Consider the following 20,063-nt stretch of genomic DNA (forward strand, 5'->3'; position numbering starts at 1 on the left):
CACGTGGGAGCTCTCACGGGCGTCCCTCGATTCAGTTTGATCGGTTGGGAACAGAAACGGTTCGCGCATTTTCTCTCTAAGCCTGGGATGTTTATATACAGCAGTGGTTTACAACCTTGGGCATAGGGATCACCTATCTCTTAGGATTTTTCTTCCATCCAAGGTCTTAAATTGCGAACATGGTCATTTTGTTTTTGTAGTATGTTAAACACGGTCTGCTGACCCTTGAATAATAATGTTGAGAAAGTTGCAATCTCAGCACTGAAACAACGAAATACATAAAAGAACACACAATACACCATTTGTCCATAAATAGTGTTTAGTGTATCACATACAGGGAATTATTGGAGACTGTTTGCTCACCTTACAAAAGGCTACCAATTAACAGTGTTTACAGTTAAGTATTGGTAATCTGTAAATAGGCCTAGATGATTGTATCAGATATGCAAGTGGCATTATCCACGGAAGTTTTAAGAGATAATGCATCTATTAATGCAACTAATCAGTTACCAAAAAGATTATCATACATGGTACTAACTGTGGACTGTTTTCAATTTGATAGTGTCAGGTTTCATTCTGAATCATTCTGATCCTTGATTTAGTTTTACAGTAAATTCCCTTAAATGTGCACATGTAATTTGCCTATTATAATTCTGCTTTTCGCATAAGATGTTTTGGACTTCCTGGTTTGTTTTTGGCACTGGAAGAAAGTGTATAGTGTACTAATACAATATTACTTTTAATATCTTGGTATTAAAGAAGAATAAGTAATAAAGCCGGTGTCTGCAGTTTATATTGTTCACAGACAAATTCATGGTGAAGAAACATGATGTGTGTGTTATTAGTTTCCTGGTGTTTTAAATGCTTTAATAAGGTATGTGCTGTACTTACTGTAGTACTTCGTTTAAAAATGAATAGTGAAAGAAAACAATAGCAAAGCTACACAATTTGAAGTATTTGTTTTCCAGTTCCTCAGAATCTCTGCAAGTCTTGTCCAGTTCCTCTCAAGTGATAGTTTTCACTGGAGAGATCGGTTAGGTTGAGTGACGGAAGAGTTATGTTGTATGAAAGGAAAATTGGGGTATGTCGTTGTTATTTTAGGTTTTATTATTGCAAGTCTAATTGTAGTCAGTTAAATAATAAATTGTTTGATTATTTTAATTTGCATGTAAATATTTAATCCATTTGGACTTTTTCACAACTGTCTTGAAAGAACACAGTTGAAGAACTTACTGTGAATAATCTGCTTATTGAAACCACCACTCTATTTTGTCTTGGGATGTGATGTAACTTACCTTGTCAGGTCTTGCTTTCTGAGGAACTGGTGTTTTTGAGACCTTAGTATCTGAATAATTTGTTGAAAATTAAGCTTTTATGGGACAATCCAGAGCCTGCATTGGTTGTTTGGCTTTTAAGCGAGTCTTGTCGTAATTTTAAACCAAAAAGTAAAAATGTCTAAATGTGAGATCTTTCATGTTTCAAACTTGTCGCACTCGTCATGTTCTTAATGATGTCTGCATGCTTCTCCATAAGATAAGATCACTTTATTGCCCTTATACAATTTCTCGCTTTAGGATTTTTTTTGCATACCCCCAACTTGCTCGCCATGAGACACACAAGCACACAAATGGTATCGGAGAAGCTTGGGGTCAGAGCACAGGGTCAGCCATTTATACGGCACCCCTGGAGCAGTTGGGGTTAAGGGCCTTGCTCAGGGGCCCAACGGAGTAGGATTCCTCTGCAAATCCCACAACCGGCAACCTTCCAGCCACAGGCGCAGATCCTTAGCCACAGTACTACCCTCCACTCCATGCAGTCAGTAGTCATACATAGGTACTGTATGTAGTCTGTTTTGAAATCAACACTGGTTGCATGCACACCAGGGCATCTGTATATGTAGTTGACATTTTAAAAATTAGATTAGCTAAATGATGCAATTTATATTTTTGATTTTGGCAGTGCAATATTCTAAAGGCTAGGTATCCCATAAAAAATTATAGGGATCCTAGAAGGTTGCTGATAAGCCCATTAGCTACTATTTTCCTTGAGATGTGAGTCAAACCATATGGTTGAAGTGCTTGATCAGTTGATGAGGAGCTAAGTAAACAGCACAGTGGCAAACCATGTCTTGAATCTTGTTTGAGTTTTACTGATAAATTTAATTTAAAATTAATTACAAAGATGGATAATGTAAAAATTACTGCTCAGGTGGCCAAGTTCAAAGAGCTCTAGAACAAAAAAATATTTGGTGTGGAATGTTATTTTGTGTACCATTGGACCACATTGTGGGTATTGTATTTAATAATGTGACAGATGCATAATCAAATTAAAGTCTAACTTCTTATTCAAACAGTATAGTATGTTGCTAATTGAATATTATTTGATTACATGGTTTTGTCTGTATCTGTGGTGGATTGTCTGAGAAAGAAATGCTGATGAAGTTGTGGAGCTTGTGTTACTTGTGTAATAGGCAGCAGATCAGAGCTATGCTTGTGAGACACAACTGGTGTGAATAACCAGCTGTGTAAAAAAAGCTGCACACACAGTCAACAAACACGTCAAAAATACCGTAGATGTGGAGATAGCTTATCTCAACCTATAGTCACTTCCGTACTAAGTTGTGTTTGTATCTTTCTTTCGTATTTCCTTATAGTTATTTTTCCATTCATATTACAGTAGGATCCAAACTTTTATCCCTTTCCAGCTGTGATAAGATGACACTGACCTATGTAACGCATATGCTGTGGTAACTATGTAATTGTATGATATGAGAAAATGATAGCAGACCTATGCCAACACCTTCCTGGTTGAAAAGTTGTTTAAATTAATAAAAATTTATCTTCTTAGACATAAGTTTGTTTCCCCTGTTTTTTAGGAGTTCACAATTACTACAGAAGAAAAGTTTGTCTTGACGACAACAGCCAGAGAAGCAGTTAATGACCAGATTTTCAGTAAGTATTATTTGCATAATAAATGTCCACCTGTAAGTAAAATAACACTTTTATCTTTAACACTGAACATTCTGTGTCTTGGTAAAAACTGCCTTTATCAAGTGTCCTGTAAACACAAAATGTTCATTAATCCACCTTCTGCACATTTGTATGTTCTTATACTATACAATTCTGAATTCCTATAGATGTAGTTTTACCACCTAGTTAATCCCTCCACTTGTGTCCAGTCTTAACTCTTAATATTCCAAATACACAAACATTACAAACATTTATCAGGCTCACATTTTTGCACGGGTTTCTGCAAGATCTCTCAAATGTTTGACATATAGAATACACAGAATTCCCACAGAAATATTAGAATACTAAATTAATAACATTTTAAAATTGTCTTCTCTCAGTTGCTGGAACAATAAAAATGCAAATGTCTTGTACTGTGATTAGGTTTTGACTTGCTGAAATATGCGGAATCTAATAGTGGTTTCCAAGGTTAGTTGGCATTGTGGCAAAAAAGAAAGTAAATTCCTGTATCTCAGATTAACCACTTTGGTCATGTTTAGGAAGTAGATGACTTGCACAGACAGACCGCAGGTTGTAAGATCAGAAGTAGTTGGACACAATTATTGGAAAACCCTGACCCTATTTGTAAAACTCTTATGCATTGAATATCAGTCTATGTATTATTTAATTAACATCAGGGTTGTCAGGGTTGTACTAGTTATTCAAATGGATTACACATAAACACTGAGAATTGTATTCACTCTTTGGTTCAGTTAGAGGTAAGTTTTTAGTTTGTCCTTGGAAAAGAAACTGTAGAATTTAGTCACATATACTGAACTTCATAGCTTTGAGTGTGAGGTACTTACAGTGGATATAAGAAGTCTATACTTATTGAAATTGCAGGTTTTTGTAATGTAAAGCCAGAAATCAAGATCAATCATGTTAGACAAGAGAAAAACAAATAGTTCATTATTAGGAAAAATAATTGAAATTAAAAAAACCTACAACACCCTGGTTGCATAAGTGTGTACACCCTTTTATAATGGAGGCAGTAGCTGTGCTCAGAGTTAACCAGTCACATTCAAAATCATGTCCAAAGGTAAGTGGCATACACCAGCCATCAATGAAAGTGATTCTGTTTTACCCCAATTACAAATGAGCTGTTCCTGTAGGATTTCTTTGAAACATTCGTGGTTGTATCCTACTGGGATAGCCACAAGGAGCTGACATAACGTCTATGGGATCTTATTTTTGAAAGATACCGATAAGGAGAGGGGTATAAAAGAATATCAAAGGCATTAAATGTACCATAGTGATAGTGAAGACTATCATCAATGAGTGGAGAAAATGTGGCACCACAGGGACAATTTGCCAATTTGACCCTCCATAGGACAAGGAGAAAACGTACGAGGGAGGCTACCAAGAGGCCTACAGCAACATTAAAGGAGCTGCAGGAATTTCTGGCAGGTACTGGTCACTCCTTGCATGTGACAACAATCTCCCATATTCTGCACGTCTGAGCTATGGGGTAGGGTTACAAGACGGAAGCCATTTCTTGCAAAAAAGAACATCCAAGCCCATCTAAATTTAGCAAAAAATACATTCTATCACCCCAAACCATGTGGGAAAATGTCATCTGGTCTGATGAGACAAACATTGAACTTTTTAGCCTTAACTCTAAAAGATATGTTTGGAACAAAGACAGCACAGCTCATCATCCAAAGAACACCATACCTACTGTGAAGCATGGTGGCAGCATCATGCTCTGGGACAGGGGCCCAAGATAGATGGGATAATGATAAGCTCCAAATATCAAGATTATTTGCCGCAAAACCTGGTGGCCTCTGTCAGAAAGCTGAAGATGAAGAGAATTTCACTTTCCAACATAATAACGACCCAAAGCACACATTCAAGTCAACCAAGGAATGGCTTTAGAAAAGGAAGATCAAAGTCTTGGAATGGCCCAGGCAGAGCCCAGACCTCGATCCCATAAAAAACCTGTGGAATGACCTGAAGAGGGCTGTGCACAGGAGATCCCCTGGCAATTTGAAGGAGCTTGAACTTTTTTGCTAGGAAGAGTGGGATAAAATTGCAAAGTCCAGGTGTGCAAAGTTGATAGAGACTTATTCACAAAGACTCACTGCTGTAATAAATGCAAAAGGTGCTTCCGCAAACTATTAGCTGGGGGTGTGTGCACACTTATGCAAACAGGGTGTTGTAGGTTTTTTAATTTCAATTATTTGTCCTATTAATGATCTATTTGTTTTTGTCTTGAACCTTTTTGGTTGCAGGGTCACATTAAAGATGGAAACATGTCTGACATGATTTATCTTGATTTCTGGCTTTACATCACAAAAACCTGCAATTTCAATAAGGGTGTGTAGACTTTTTATATCCACTGTACAGGAAAAAGTGGAGTGTGGTGAAGCCATTCTCTAGATTAAAATCTGGGCTAATCAAACCAACTGCATTTTACATGAGCAGAATAAAAACAAAGTCAAAATCCCCCACGAATAGGCAGTAACCAATAATAAAGTGGCAATACTTATTGTCACCTGAAATTACTGGGTAGCACAAAAAGTGTTTTTTTTCTGATGTTTTGTCCAATTATAAGAGCATAAGTCTCTACAAATGAAAGGAGGCCATTGAGTAGTTGGTAGCTAATTGATCCAAGAATCGAATCCAGATGTTAATTGGAGGAAGCCAAGGTATCTGCTTCAACAAGACAGCTATGTAGCTTGTTCCACACACCCACTTGTCTTTGGGTGAGAAAAAGATTTTTAAAAGTATTTCCACTTCTCACCTTGTTTGAGTTTCAGTGTTTATTCTCAACAAGGCCTCTGAGTTGAGTTTGTTAATGCCTTTGAGGAGTTTGAATACTTCTAATAGTTCCCCCTGTAAGCTTCTCTAATAATAATTAAAAGGGTTCAGTTCTTTAAGCCTGTCACTGTAGTACATTCCTTTAAAGGGCAACCAAGTCACTATTTTTACGTTTTGGTGACAGAAAGAATCGACAATGATGAATGCATTTCAAATCACAATGAAAGTAAAATGTACACAGTATCGTGTAAAACCAATTTACATCTCAAAATAGACAAAATTTCCAGGTATATGCTTTGCCATATTGCCATTATTGTCTGCAATTCAGAATGAACCAAACTGGCGATGAGGAGAAGCGGCCCTATGACATTGTAAACAAGCAGGCTTGTGAATACATCTCTTATAATCCAATAGAAATATTGTTCTTGATTGTTTTGCTGACAAATGCTACTTGTTGATGGTGTATACAGATCATGTTGGAACATTTCTGCAGTGAAATGTCTGCTGCACAAACTGATGGAAGTTGTGGATGATCTTAAAAGATGTCTCACTAGTACATATAGTCATCATCTTGACTATATATATATATCATTTGTATGTTATGCTTTAAATGTGAGAACATTACAGTTAACTGATACTTGGCAGAGGTATTTGAGAATATGGTTAGTTTTTTGGGTACTTGCATACAGTAGGGTTGTAATCTTAAACCTGCGTGAAGAACAAGATTGGTTTTTAACAGTGCTGATAAGTTTTAACCTTATTTCTGATTTGTGGAAGTGAATTAAAGTGACCATCAAAGGGATGATGTATTCTATGTGGTGCCTGAGGAGAACTTTCAGAATCAAGTGTATTTCCTTGGTTTATTTCCTTTTAAGTAAATAAAGTTCCACGAGCTAAAGAGATAAAACATTTTCGTTAACTTTCCTAGGTTGGCCATGTCTTAAGGCTCAAATCCAGAAGAGTGTGCGTCGTACATTGGGTGCCACTGACAATTTTATTTGTATTTTTATTTTGCAGAAGAGCTAAAAAATGGGAACACCTTGTATCTACTTAATTCTGTTGATCAAGTTTTGCCAGTGGCAACAAGAGAGCGTATTGAATTCCTGCCGCACTATGACACCCTTGTTAAAAGTGGCATGTACGAATATTATGCAAGCCAAGGGCAGAAGTCTTTACGTAAGTATTAAAAAATAATAATAAATAATAGCATCTTTGGTGCCTTTGCAGTGATGGTTATGTTTGATTGTTCCTGACTTTGCCAAGTTTCGAAGATGCTAGAAGAGTAAGCTTGTACAATTACAGTTTATGCAAAAACGAACCATAAGTGTGGAATTTTGTTTGCAGCTTATGCCTTTGCTGAGCTGATTGACAACTCTCTGTCAGCAACAGCATACAACAAAGGAGTGAGGAACATAGACATTAGGTTGGTAAGTACAGGTATTTTAGTCTCCAGCCATTACATTGGATTTGAAATATCTTTTCATTTGTTATTAACAGAATGATATCTGTTTTTCACATCTTTCAGATGTTTGATGAATCACAAGGTAAACATGCTGTAGTCGTGATTGATAATGGGAGTGGTATGACATCAAAACAGCTCAACAACTGGGCCGTGTACAGGTTGTCCAAATTTCTAAGGAAAGACAAAGAATTTGAAAGGTTTGTGTTTAGATTTTAATTTTTACATTGAAAGTTAAAATTACATCAAACCAAAACCTTAAAATATGTAGAAAAATACTGTTTTCAGAAGCAAAAAGTGATGTTGGCTGCCTTAAATTAAGATAAGATCACTTTATTGGCCATATACAATTTCTTGTATTAGTAATTTGTCTTTTTGCATACCCCAACTTGCTCTCCATGAGACACACAGACAGGAGTAGGATTCCTCTGCCGGCCGTGGGATACGAACTGGCAACCTTCCAGCCACAAGTGCAGATCCTTAGCCACAGAGCCACCGCACTGCCCGGTTATTATAAATTAATCTGATTAGATGAGTTCAGGCGTACCTGGATGATGTTATCTTGTTTTACTGAAAACTAAATTATTATTTTTTTAAATAGTGACCATGCAGGATATGTTCGTCCTCCTCCAGTGTCTCGCAGTTTGAACAGTGATATATCCTACTTTGGAGTGGGTGGAAAGCAAGCTGTATTCTACATTGGACATTCAACCAGGGTAACTAAGGAATATTAAACTTTATTTATGGTTACATTCAGGCTGAATTCTGGGCTGCACATGAAGGTTGAGTATAATAATTACAGTTATCTTTAAAGACTGTTTTTCAAATGGGATATAAACCATGAAGTATAGATGTTATTTGATAATTAGCACCTTACAGTTTCTTACTAAAGCATTTTGCTTCATTAAACTTAGTGAATAAATCAAAATAAACACAGCATTATAAGAAATATAGTTAAATAATGAGCCAGTATACTTCTTTCCAAGCACCTTTGGAGACGTGTTTTATCGTGCCACCCCGGCATTTGACATGCATAAATGTGCAAAGACCCGGTGTTCAGCATTTGACTTAATATCTCTATGACTTCTACTTCAAGGTGCTTAAGAGTGGCTTGTATCACTTAACATTTCAATAACTTTGCTAAAACTTATCAAATGCATACGCTTTCTAAAAGCTAGAGAATTGTAAATGTGTATGAAGCTTTTTAAAATGAGGCAGACATCTTGTTTAAATATATGAAACTGTCTCAGTATGTGATGGAAATGTGTGTTAGATTATAAGAAAATAAATTCTTATGAAATGTACATATTCATTTGAAAAAAGCATATTGCAGTCTTGACAATTAATTCTACTTGTGTCAAATTATATGAGCCTAGACCTGGGATTTACCACTCATGCGGTTGTATAAAATGATGTCATTTCCCACCGTTATTTAGATGATCAGCAAACCACCCGAATCTGTGGATGTTCATGAACTTATTCTCTGTAAAGATGACTTTGAAAAAAGAGAAAAGAATAATGAAGCAATATACAGTGGCTACATTCGAAACCGAAAGGTAAGCGTGTTATAATCGTTATCATGAACATTGGCAAGACCCACATGAGGGAGTTTCCCAGCTGCTCACTTCCCTAAGACAACAACAGAGAAGAGGCCTGACAGAAAATCTCAGCTGTTTGATTAGTTGAATGTCTCGTCATTGTAGGGGTAGTGCTGCAGCAGTCCAAGATGTTACATTCTTGCAGTATTATGCAAACCTGAGACTGTTTTATTTATCCCAGCTTTTGAGGTTAAAGACTTGGTGTTTTCTTTTCCCTTCTGAAGTATTTTTTTAATTTGCTTTGCATTTGTCCCTCCAATAAATGTCACCTTCATCATGTCTTTGTTCTCAGTTAAAAGGGAGGTGAATATTTGCATTTTGGCCCCTCAGTTACATCTTAAATAGATGTAAATCAAGAATGGTAAGCCCAGTCTGTGTGTAACTTGTCGTGAAGTACACCACAGTGGGTTTTGCCATGTTCCCAAGCAGTCTGGGTTTTCATCTATAATCGGTTATTGTGCTTTCCTACACTCAGGTGACACTTTATTTTTTAGTCTGATTTGTGTTTCATTTCCCGTAGTGTTTAAATTAGCCATTCTTCTCCAGCCAGGTGATTCATTTCACATTACGTCTGATGATGAGAGGTTTTTGCAAGGTATTATCATGGAGGAATCTGGAAAGGACAGTTTTACAACAGTAGTGATAACTGGAGTTCTGCAAGATCATATCCACTACCTGAAAAACCACTTTCATCTTTGGACCAGAGAGCTTGCGTGAGTTTGTGACTATGTGTTTTTGTTGAGGTTTTTTCGGGCTATGTGCATTTAAAGTATGTAGACTTAAAACATTTTTTTTTATAGAGATAGGTTTCCCTTCTACAATCTCTCCACCTTAGTCTGATCCATGCATACAAGAACGAAGATTGTTGTTGGCTTTGTGGGTGTGAATTTTGCCACCTGGGTATTACTTTGTGGGTTACTGGTGTACACATTTATTCAGTTGAATCCAGGCTTAGCATCTGGAGCCTGGGTGGACTGATAGGAGTATTGTTGGTTGGTTGCGCAACAGTGACCTCTTTGCAACTTGCTGTTTGCCTATGTTTAACATTATTTTTCTTGTCAGATACCCCTTTAGGCACTTTTTACTGCATGGAAATTTTATATCACCTTAACAGATAGCAGGTTTGGAGGAAAGCTTCATGTTTTTTTTTTCCTAGAGAGTTGGTACAGTTATTAACTATTTGCAATTAAACTTTGGGGTGTATAAACTTAAAACCACGTTTTTTCTTTTTTTCAGGCATGTTTACCATTATTATGTTCATGGACCCAATGGAAACAATCTGAATGCTACAGTGAAGACAGGTTTTGTACAGAACATTGACATTCAGGTACTAGGAGTGCAGTAAAACTTAGTTTTGTTTGGACAAAATTTCAGAAAATCTCTGTTACTCAGTTCATTTCCCCAAAATTAGCACAAACCTTTTTTACCATTAAAAGTGAATTGAATTAGACCTTTAGAGCTACATTTTTGAAAATGTATGCATCACAAAAAAAAACTCTTTTTAAAGGCTTAAATGTACATTTAAGAAAATGCACAGTAGAATGTTATGTGTGAGAAAGTGTCCGTATCAGCTGGCTGTTGATGACTGAAAATATGTACTTTTTTTTCCTAGATCACCATGTTTGAGAAGGGAAAAGTTCCAAAGATAGTTAATCTAAAGGAGATAAAGGATGATATGCAGACTCTGTACATCAGTTCCTCAGTTGACAGTTTTGAGTTCAGGACACGTGTGGAGGATGAAGGGGTTGTCGAAGGAATTATCAGATATCACCCTTTCCTTTATGATAAGGAAACGTATCCTGAAGACCCATGTGCAGTAACAAGTAAGTGTAACATGTCGCATACAGTATATCAGTGGTTCTCACACTTTTTGGACCAAGTACCACCCCTGATCAAACCAAAGCATCCACTTACCACCTACACGTCATCTTCTCATAGGAAACAGACCAAGTCTCTGTTTCTCCAAGAATCTCCAAGACCAACCTGAGCGTGTGCGCACACACACATATAAGAAAAATAGCACTGAGCACTTGGATAATTTGGATCATACTGCCTTTTTGCTGTTTTTCTTGTACCCGTTTGCTAACACTAGCAGTGGTGTCTGTGTCAGGTTCAGCAACAGAGCTAGTGTCGGTGGCCGATGTATAATCCTTCTCGTTCTCAACAGATGTGCGTGATCTAAGTTGGCGCCAGTACTCTTGGCGTCTATTCCTTTCAGCCATGACAGAATACTTGAATGTGAGGTATTCATTTTCCATCAGTTGTTCTGTTGGCAAATGTGGCGCTGTTGGAGACATTTTTCCCCGTTTCCCCTTAAAAGACAGTCAGGTGTCCGTCTCAGAAGTTAAAAGTTAAAAGAGAGTTTTTATTTCATGTGCATGGGAGTGAAAGGCACAGAGATGCTCTCAAAGTAATTAACCAAGAACAGTCCTTAAATATTTTTCTGTTATCTATCACTCTTTCCTGTGCTTACAAGATTGGCAGTGTTCCAAAATCACGCACATCCTCCTACCTCCCTATGTGCTAAAGATAACTTATTTTAATACAATTGGTCCCTTAGGTTCATAGCAGGCATTCCTATACAATGGTGTAGAATTCAATAGTAGCCCTTGTGCCCACTCAAGTATTAGTGCGTGCTGTATCGACGTAGCTAAGTACTTGGGCTGCGTATTTGAACCAAACTAATTTTATAAAAATAGAAAATATGAAAACCCGTCTCAAGCTTTCTGAAACCGATTAAGTAAATTCTAGGTGAGAAATCAACTATTTTTAATTGTTAAATTTTGAAATCCCAATTTTTCAGTGCACACAACGAATTACCAGAGTCATCTGTCGTACCACAGTTTGAGAACCACTGATAGATAAAAAATACCTCATCAAATGTATATACAGCATGTTTATTATTCTCTCTGCAGAAGTCTGCAATGACATTTTTTAAATTCTGCATGTACAAACTTAAAACATGATTATTATTAAATTAGTAATATAGTCTATCAGGATTAAACTTAGGTAACAGTTAAGAAGTTTCTGATTCAAAACATGGAACAAACTGAATGCTGTAGTTTATATATTTACAGCTTTAATATCTTACATAGGTGTTGCAGTATTGGATTAAATTCAAATTGGATATAATATAAATAGTCAAACTGTTCAGGAAAGTAGATGAACACAACATCAGAAATTTGATTATATGACCTGCAGTGCTCATTGAGTGTAAAAATTTGCTTTTTTAAGTTGGATCAGATATGTGATGAAAACAAACGACTATAATCTTAGAGATGATGTAGGATTCATAAACGTCTGTGTATTAAATTACTTTTGTGCAGTTGCAACTACTTTGTTGTGTTAATTTATTCTTTATTATCTATAGTACAGAATCCTCAAAAACCTGTGAATTACATGCAGAAAACTCTTTAGAAATTCCATGCATTGCACATTGGCCCACACATTTGTGTGTTTCCTTTTTTCCCCACTATCCAAAAGGAGGTGGCCCATTTTGTTTCTGGCTTCACATATTCTCACCAGTATTGTAAATGCTGTAAATTGCACTCTAGTCTTATAGTTTAATTTTTAAAAAAGCCACAGTGTGGCGATGTGATATAACTCTTGATGCAAGTTAACTACTGTGTAAATCAAAAGAACACAGTGCTGCTATTTCAGAACGAGAAATATTAAAACAGACTTGTTTTCATACCTCTTTTCTATATTGAAATGCATTTGCTTTTTTTGTGCTTAAGTACCAGACAAAAATCATATGACCTGCTTTGTGAATGGCGCATAACTTGAATGCAGTCTTGTGTTTCAGTTTTCAGGAGATTGTATATCAGCAGTGTTTTGTTTACCCTAAAATGCTTAGGGTCTTCTGTTTAGGCAGATCTGTAAGCCAGTGTATATTCAAGTAAGAATTTTCATCTTATAGTTATATACTGTAGATATATGTAAATATGTATATCTGTATCCCATAGATACAGTAAGTAGATGTAAATAGGGCATATTATATAATATTATGGTGTTATAAATGGATGTATTTCCCTTTTTACCAAAGTTTCACCAAATTACTGTACCTAACTGTAGATTGAAAAATTGAAGCCTGGAAAGTTTTTTTTTATTTCTTTAGAAGCACCTGAAGTTGATGATGAAGAAGACTGCGTCATCATAAATAAAGAAGCACGGGGCAAGAGGCCTATATTTGAATGCTTCTGGAATGGGCGGTTGATACCTTACACAACAGTGGAGGAGTAAGCAGCTCATGATTATTAATGAATGAACGTAATACACTATTGAATTTTTCTGCTGTTACATTAATTTTCCAAGTTATTACATTCAAAATTCATTCCTTTCTCAGCTATTTCATTTGGTTAAATATTTAATTAATTGAATTATGTGTTAATGTCATTAACTTTAATGTCTCTATATGTTAATAGTATACAGCTTACCAAATCCTTCGGTATCAGTAATTCATATGAAATTTGATAAAGACGCTTAACGGGTCTTTGAGATCCTGAGATGTTGTTTTGCAGGAACACTGCACATTTTAGTTCCATAGGATCCTTTCTGAAATGGCATGAGGAAGAGCTGCCAGGTGAAAAACATGCATTATGTGAATCCGGTTCTGTCTTTATCTTTTCAGCTTCGATTGGTGTGCCCCTCCAAAGAAGAGAGGGATAGTGCCTTTGGAGTGTTACAACAGGATTTCGGGTGTTCTGTTCACCAATGACAGATTTCAGGTGAGCACTAACAAGCTCACATTCATGGACCTGGAACTGAGACTGAAGGACAAGAGCACCATCTTCACCCGGATCTTGAATGGACAGGTACGTTTATGTAATATTTTTATTCATTCATATTTTGAGTTAATATGGGTGCAGAACTATCACCATTTAAATTGTTTTGATCCTGACCTTGTAAGACGCATATATAAGTAAATACACTTGTGCTCTGCCTTTGGCAGTAGATACATGAATCTGGTTTTGAACTATGTACTCAAATACAAATACATTTGTAGTAATACCTTGGTATAAAATGTAAAAGCATTCCATCAGATTTGTTTTTATATTACATAACCAGTATATTAAAAATTCAGGTTGTAACACAATATTTGCAAATGTTTGGTGGGGGTGGCAATGTGTAAATAATTTCTGAAGACACTGTAATGGTTACATTTGGAATAATAAGCCTAAACGTATTATCCCTAATCTTTTATTTACATTGATTCCTTATCAGTGGTGGTTGAATAATGTATAACTTGATGCAATTCCATATAGACAGTTTTATTTCATTAAAACACTCTGCAGTATTATATGTACAGTATATGTTTAGCAGAATTTGTACCTGTACACTAACCTGAAGTCTACCTGTTGGAAGGGTTTTGGTTGGTATCCATCACTACACATCCCATTGGACTTTGTGGTCACTGTCACTTTTTCAAATCTCAGGCACCACCTGTCCATGGTTCAAAGAGGTTTAGAGGAGATTGTACATGATTCAGAGTCAGGAAGGATTTGACAGAGATTCAAATTGCAGGGTTTTTCATGGAGTTGGTTGTCACCTGCATGCTGCATGTTTTAAAATGGTCATGCGATGAAAGCAACTTGTTCGTGTTTCCCTTAGTGAATGAGAACTGTAAATGCATCAGCTTTGCACTTAGTTTTTTTTCACCAAGGTCAAACATTTGCCTTAGTGAAATGATAAATTTCCAAATTTTGCAATTTAAGACATTTTCATTCTCAGTGCAATATCTTATCACAATGTTAGAAATTGTTTTCTTTTAACACTACAAATTTGCCAACAGGCATGGTCAATTTTATGAGGTGGCGACAGATTAGTTATTAGGCAAGAGGGTAGATTTTGTTGTTTTTCTTGTTCTCGTTGATACAATGCAATGTTTTTTGCATCTGTTCCGATTTTGGACAGGTGTGAACAGGCTCTGAAGATGTCTGCATACTAACTGACATGCTGTTATATTGTATTTTGAAGGAATACATGTTAAGGTGTGCTCTGTGATGAAAGCAAAGACTTGATAGTTGTGAGGGAACTTGTAAAGCTGTTGGCAAAGATTTGGATATTTAACATTTGGATCTGGATAATTATCAAAAATTTTTTATTGATCTTACAATTGACTTAGTTTGCTAGACACAAGTCAGTTTACCTCAATGAAAGGAAATGGAACTAATATATATTACTTACAGTAGGCATAGGACTTTCCATAATATCATATTAAGGTTAATAGATTACCAGTGAATGGAAAAGAGTTTTGCTGTGTTGTTTATAGTTTTTTAACACAAACTTTTATCAAAATTCTTTTATATTTTGCATTAGATTTTAAGACAGAATTGATTTAAACGTTTCACTGTCTTTAAAATGACAGTGGTAGATTAAAAATGACTGCAGAGACAGTATGATCCACAATAAAAATGAGTCAAAGTCAAAACTTAATTTATAAGATAAAGTAGAATATATGATAAGAACTAAATTGCCCTGTTGTGTTCAGGCAGTAATAATAATTGTTTACACTTACATAGCGCTTTTCTGGCCACTGCACTCAAAAGTGCTTTACATTACATTAATGGCGACTGCCCTCCACCACCACCAATGTGCAGCCCCACCTGGATGATGCGACGGCAGCCATAGTGCGCCAGAATGCTCACCACACATCAGCTATTAGTGGGGAGGAGAGCAGAGTGATGAAACCAATTTATAGATGAGGATTATTAGGAGGCCATGATTGGTAAGGGCCAATGGGAAATTTGGCCAGGTTACACCCCTACTCTTTTCGAGAAACGCCTTGGTTTTACATCTTATCCGAAGGACAGTGCCATTTTACAGTATAGTGTCCCCGTTACTATACTGGGGCATTAGGACCCACATAGACCTCAGGGTGAGCTCCCCCTACTGGCCCCGCTAAGACCTCTTCCAGCAACAACCTTAGTTTTACCCAGGAGGTCTCCCATCCAGGTACTGACTATGCTCACACCTGCTTAGCTTCGGTGGGCTGCCAGTTGTGAGTTGTAGGGTGAAAAATAGTCATCACAATTTTAAGATGGGCCCTGCTGTAGGTAATGTTTGTTTTGTATTAACAGGAGCAGAGAATTAAAATTCCCAAGGAATTCACTCAGTGGCTGAAGGAATGCCATGAAAAATGGGACAAGCAGATTAAATTTTCTGGTTTCAAAGGGATAATAACTAGATCAGATGTTTCAACAAAGAAAATGCAGAGCCCTTGGGCAATATACACATCAATTGACTGGGATGGGAAAACATTTCAAGCAGGTCAATTGGTAAGTATTTTCTGCATAAAAAAATTTGATTTAGGGGAATGCAAGGTATTAAGAAACTTGTTTTTAAGTTCTATAACTATGAACAAGTAAATGTTAATTCAATTCTAAAATAATAGGTGAACCACACTTTGGCTGTTGAGCCTTCTTCAAGTGACACATTTAAATATTTTGTAGACTATTTAAATTGTTTAAAAATGCATAAGCAGTGTTCAGTTTTCAGTAGTATTGTATTGCAGGCATACTATTATAATATTACTTACATGTTCATAGGTACTACACAGTTGTCAGCGATCGCCAGAGAAGTCGGTGATGGATTATATCTGAAATAACCAAATTGAGATTTTGAATTTGAAATGTAGAATGAGAATGTTTACTCCTCAATGAATTATTTTATTTTTAATGTAGCAACATTTGAACAAGCTTATTGCAGTCTTTTCATTCTGACTTGAGTATGAGTAGAATTGCTTGTAATGTTGAACTTCTGAAAAGGCTGATTTGAGCAGTGTGATTTTATGTCTTGATCACAGCTATTGAAATTAAGTTTAGGCCAGGCTGTTTCTACCATGAATGATGTAGCTTAAAAACGTTGGCAGAATCTTGGCCATTCATTAATGCAAAGGTCTGTATTATTTCTTAGGTGAAATCGATCAAAACCCAGCCGATTTTCTGTGGCAGTATCAATCAATTTCTGCTCTACGGTGATCATGAAGGAGATGTGTATGCCACTGGAGGGGAAGTACAGATCTCCCTGGTAGGATTTCATACTTGTAATTGTGCACTTCTGTGTGACATGAGCGTGATTCAGGCATCTCAAATATACCTGAAATTCAGCACTTCTGAACCATGAAAGACCGATTTGAGGCTAAATATCACACATTGTGTTTCAAATGACAGTCATTTTTGAACATATCCAGGCTTATACGAGACTTCTGATTTAGCACGCTATAGATACAATCTTGTTGTCTTTTGGACTTGCTGATGACTTGACGTGATGTTAAAAATGCACAAGAATGTAATTACTTCTAGGATATAAAAATCCATTAAATGCCCAAATTCCCACTTTAAATCACCAGATATCAGTAATCATTTGAGACAGTAATGTGAAAATTATGCTTCCCATGCGTAAATGTATTACGCTGGAGGTGCTGCTGAGATTAGCAAGCAGGGAGTGAGGCGGTGTAAGGACTATCTTTAGTAAAGGTAATGAGATAACAGGTTTGGCTGGTTGGTGGAAGACTGGCAGAGAAAAAATTAAGGAAAAGAATCTCCACTAGATCAGTGCTTGGGAAGCTAGTCAGGTTTGTCACGGTCAGAGACTGAGCTAGCTCTTTGCAGCTCGGTGTCAGAGTGCCAAACCAACAGAGAAAAAAGTTTAAATAGGCTGATTAATTATGTGATCTATTGGACGATTGACTGCCTGATTGAAAAGTAGTATCATTTGCATGGGGCTGCTGGAGACTCACTGCTCGTGCGAATGTTGCCCTTTCTTGTGGTAATGGGAGCCTGAAAACCACTTTTAAAACATACTCTGTACATTTTACTCTTATTGTGGTCTGAAATGCACTCATCAATACTGATTCTTTCTAACCCTGAAATATAGAAACAGTTTTGCAGTTCCTCTTTAATTTTCTGATTTCATTATGTTAATTGTAAAGTATATTTAATGTATCAAAATATATTACAGTGTACTGTACATTATTGACTACCTATCATGGTGAAGATTGATTTCATGATGATTATACTTTTACAAAAAGTGACACAATATTAATACCCTGTACATTAAAAAAGAACATTAATATATCAAAAGTCCATAATAGATGGTTTAACAAATGAATAAGGAAAGTATTTTGTAAAAGATGTGTAATAAAAGGTAAAAAAAAAAGCTGTTACCTCAATGCTGTACTATGTAGGGCAGGTTTTCTAAGATGCTTCTTGTTAAGGTTTTGTTTATTCTTGTGTGAGGAATATGGTTGTAAAAAGTTTCAGATATTTGCAAGATGAAGGACAGGTTTGTTACAGTGTGTAGTGAAATATGCAGAACCCACAACCAAAACATCAGGCATTGGTGCAAGAATCTTATCAAAGTAGGTCATGAAACATTACTCAACGAAACTGATCTAAAATGGTATGAACAGCAACACTTGTGCTGCAAGCGTCAAGTATTTTATTTTATTTTCAATACTGTATATATAGTATACCGTACAAAGGAACAAGTAATAGGTTTATTCCATGGTGAAAAAAAAGAAGAAAGAAAACGCAACGTTTCGGCCATGAGCAGAAAAGGTATTAAATTTCAGGCGAAATCCTTTAGAGATGATACTGTATGTCAATGACATCTGTAAAGGAATAGAAGGTGGTTAGAAAGCCTGGTCTTGGAACAGATAGCTGTGAAGAGACGGAATGCTGGTTTAGTGAGAGAAGTGGGCAAGTGGCCCAGGGAGGAAGAAAAGGTATGACGAAGAGATCTAGAAAAAGATTTAGAGGAAGGCATAGTGGGTCGCAGCAGGTGTAGGCTGTAGTAGTTCAGGCGGGTAGTTGCGTCGGCATGCGTAGGCTGCAAAGGAACAAGTAATAGGTTTATTCCATGCTGAAAAAAAGAAGAAAGAAAACGCAACGTTTCGGCTGTGGAGCCTACTTCACACCTTTTTTTTCAGCATGGAACAAACCTATTACTTGTTCCTTTGCAGCCTACGCATGCTGACGCAGCTACCCACCTGAACTTATACAGTATACAATGCAGGTTGAGCATTCCTGGTCTGCATTATGTTCTTATTTCATATCTTTAGTAAGGTACCTGATATTTTGGAAAAAAAACATTGTGAAGGAGGTGGTAACATCTGTTCTGCACCCTGCTATTTTAATTCTCTTTTCTGTTTCCTGTAAATATGGCTGTTGTCTTGTCCAAACAGGGCAGTTCAATAATAATTGTATTATTATAGAATATCTGCACAGACAGTGCATTTTCCTAATATTGTGCAGCTCTGTTAAACAGCAGGTTACTTAAAGCAAATGTGAAACTTCTAGCACATATCACACAGTGGTTTATTGCTCTCCACTCTTTTTTTCACCTACAGTATTCATTAAGAATGTACACAAATCTAACAAGGGCTAAGAGTGGAAGTTACAGTGTTTTTTTTCCTGTTTTAGTAAAAATAAAACTTTGTGCTCTACAGGAAGGTTATTGTTTGTGTTTTACCCAGAAGGGAGAGTCTGGAATGTGAAGTGGCACACGTTTGATACTACATAATTAAGATCATAAAAAGGCTAGACTATTAAAACTATTCAAACAGACTAATTTGTTTTTCTCTCGGGTCTCTGCAGGAACCCAAGGCACTTTATGATGAAGTTAGAGTTATTCCAATTTCAAAAATTGATAGAAATGTTCATATTACTGTAATTAAGAAGTACCTTGAGGATGAAATAGCAAGGTGAGTAGTGTTCTTTTGGTTATTAGGCTTGTGAGTGTGGACACCTGTAATGATTATAAGGACCTTTCTTCACCTTTTCAAGCTTCCAAGATTATAATGAATGTAAACATATTTTCCATCCAAATTATAGACTGCGTATGCTCACACACTAGCATTTGAGCTGACAGGTATAAACCAACACTGTTTCTTTTTGGTTAAACTTGTGTTTAATACAAACTCTGAACTTTAGGGGCAGTGTTCTCGTAAATCGCTGAGGCCATCTGACCCAGGTTTTTTCTGAACTTTTTTTTCAGAAACAGTTTAGTCTAGACAAGTTATAGGTACTGTATAGTACAACTGTCATTACATCAAGATTTAATTTCTGATTAGCCTAATATTTTCTTTTCAAAATATTTAGTTTGCAAATCTTTTCACACAGCTAGCGCCAATCTTGGCACATATAATTCCTGGAAAAATAGTCATCTGGTTTCAGACGGCGTCTATTGGGGGAAAAAAATGGTTCACACTAGCAGTTCCAAACAAACACAGAATTC

At 36.4% G+C, this 20,063-nt stretch overlaps 1 protein-coding gene across 1 annotated transcript in view; it reads left to right on the top strand.

The window, feature by feature from the left end:
- smchd1 (structural maintenance of chromosomes flexible hinge domain containing 1) overlaps positions 1–20,063 on the top strand; it is a 59,698-nt gene that overhangs the window by 1,166 nt on the left and 38,469 nt on the right. Inside the window, exons 2-15 of the mRNA XM_088643438.1 lie at positions 2,876–2,951; positions 6,786–6,944; positions 7,113–7,195; positions 7,294–7,427; positions 7,829–7,943; positions 8,664–8,783; positions 9,372–9,538; positions 10,062–10,152; positions 10,438–10,648; positions 12,943–13,063; positions 13,456–13,639; positions 15,905–16,102; positions 16,740–16,853; positions 19,424–19,530. Of these exons, the coding sequence (XP_088499564.1) occupies positions 2,876–2,951; positions 6,786–6,944; positions 7,113–7,195; positions 7,294–7,427; positions 7,829–7,943; positions 8,664–8,783; positions 9,372–9,538; positions 10,062–10,152; positions 10,438–10,648; positions 12,943–13,063; positions 13,456–13,639; positions 15,905–16,102; positions 16,740–16,853; positions 19,424–19,530 (1,880 nt within the window). The remainder of the gene's footprint in view (positions 1–2,875; positions 2,952–6,785; positions 6,945–7,112; positions 7,196–7,293; positions 7,428–7,828; positions 7,944–8,663; positions 8,784–9,371; positions 9,539–10,061; positions 10,153–10,437; positions 10,649–12,942; positions 13,064–13,455; positions 13,640–15,904; positions 16,103–16,739; positions 16,854–19,423; positions 19,531–20,063) is intronic.

This window comes from Lepisosteus platostomus, chromosome 8 (assembly GCF_059453375.1).
Source record: "Lepisosteus platostomus isolate fLepPlt1 chromosome 8, fLepPlt1.hap1, whole genome shotgun sequence".
Lineage (NCBI taxonomy): Eukaryota > Metazoa > Chordata > Actinopteri > Semionotiformes > Lepisosteidae > Lepisosteus > Lepisosteus platostomus.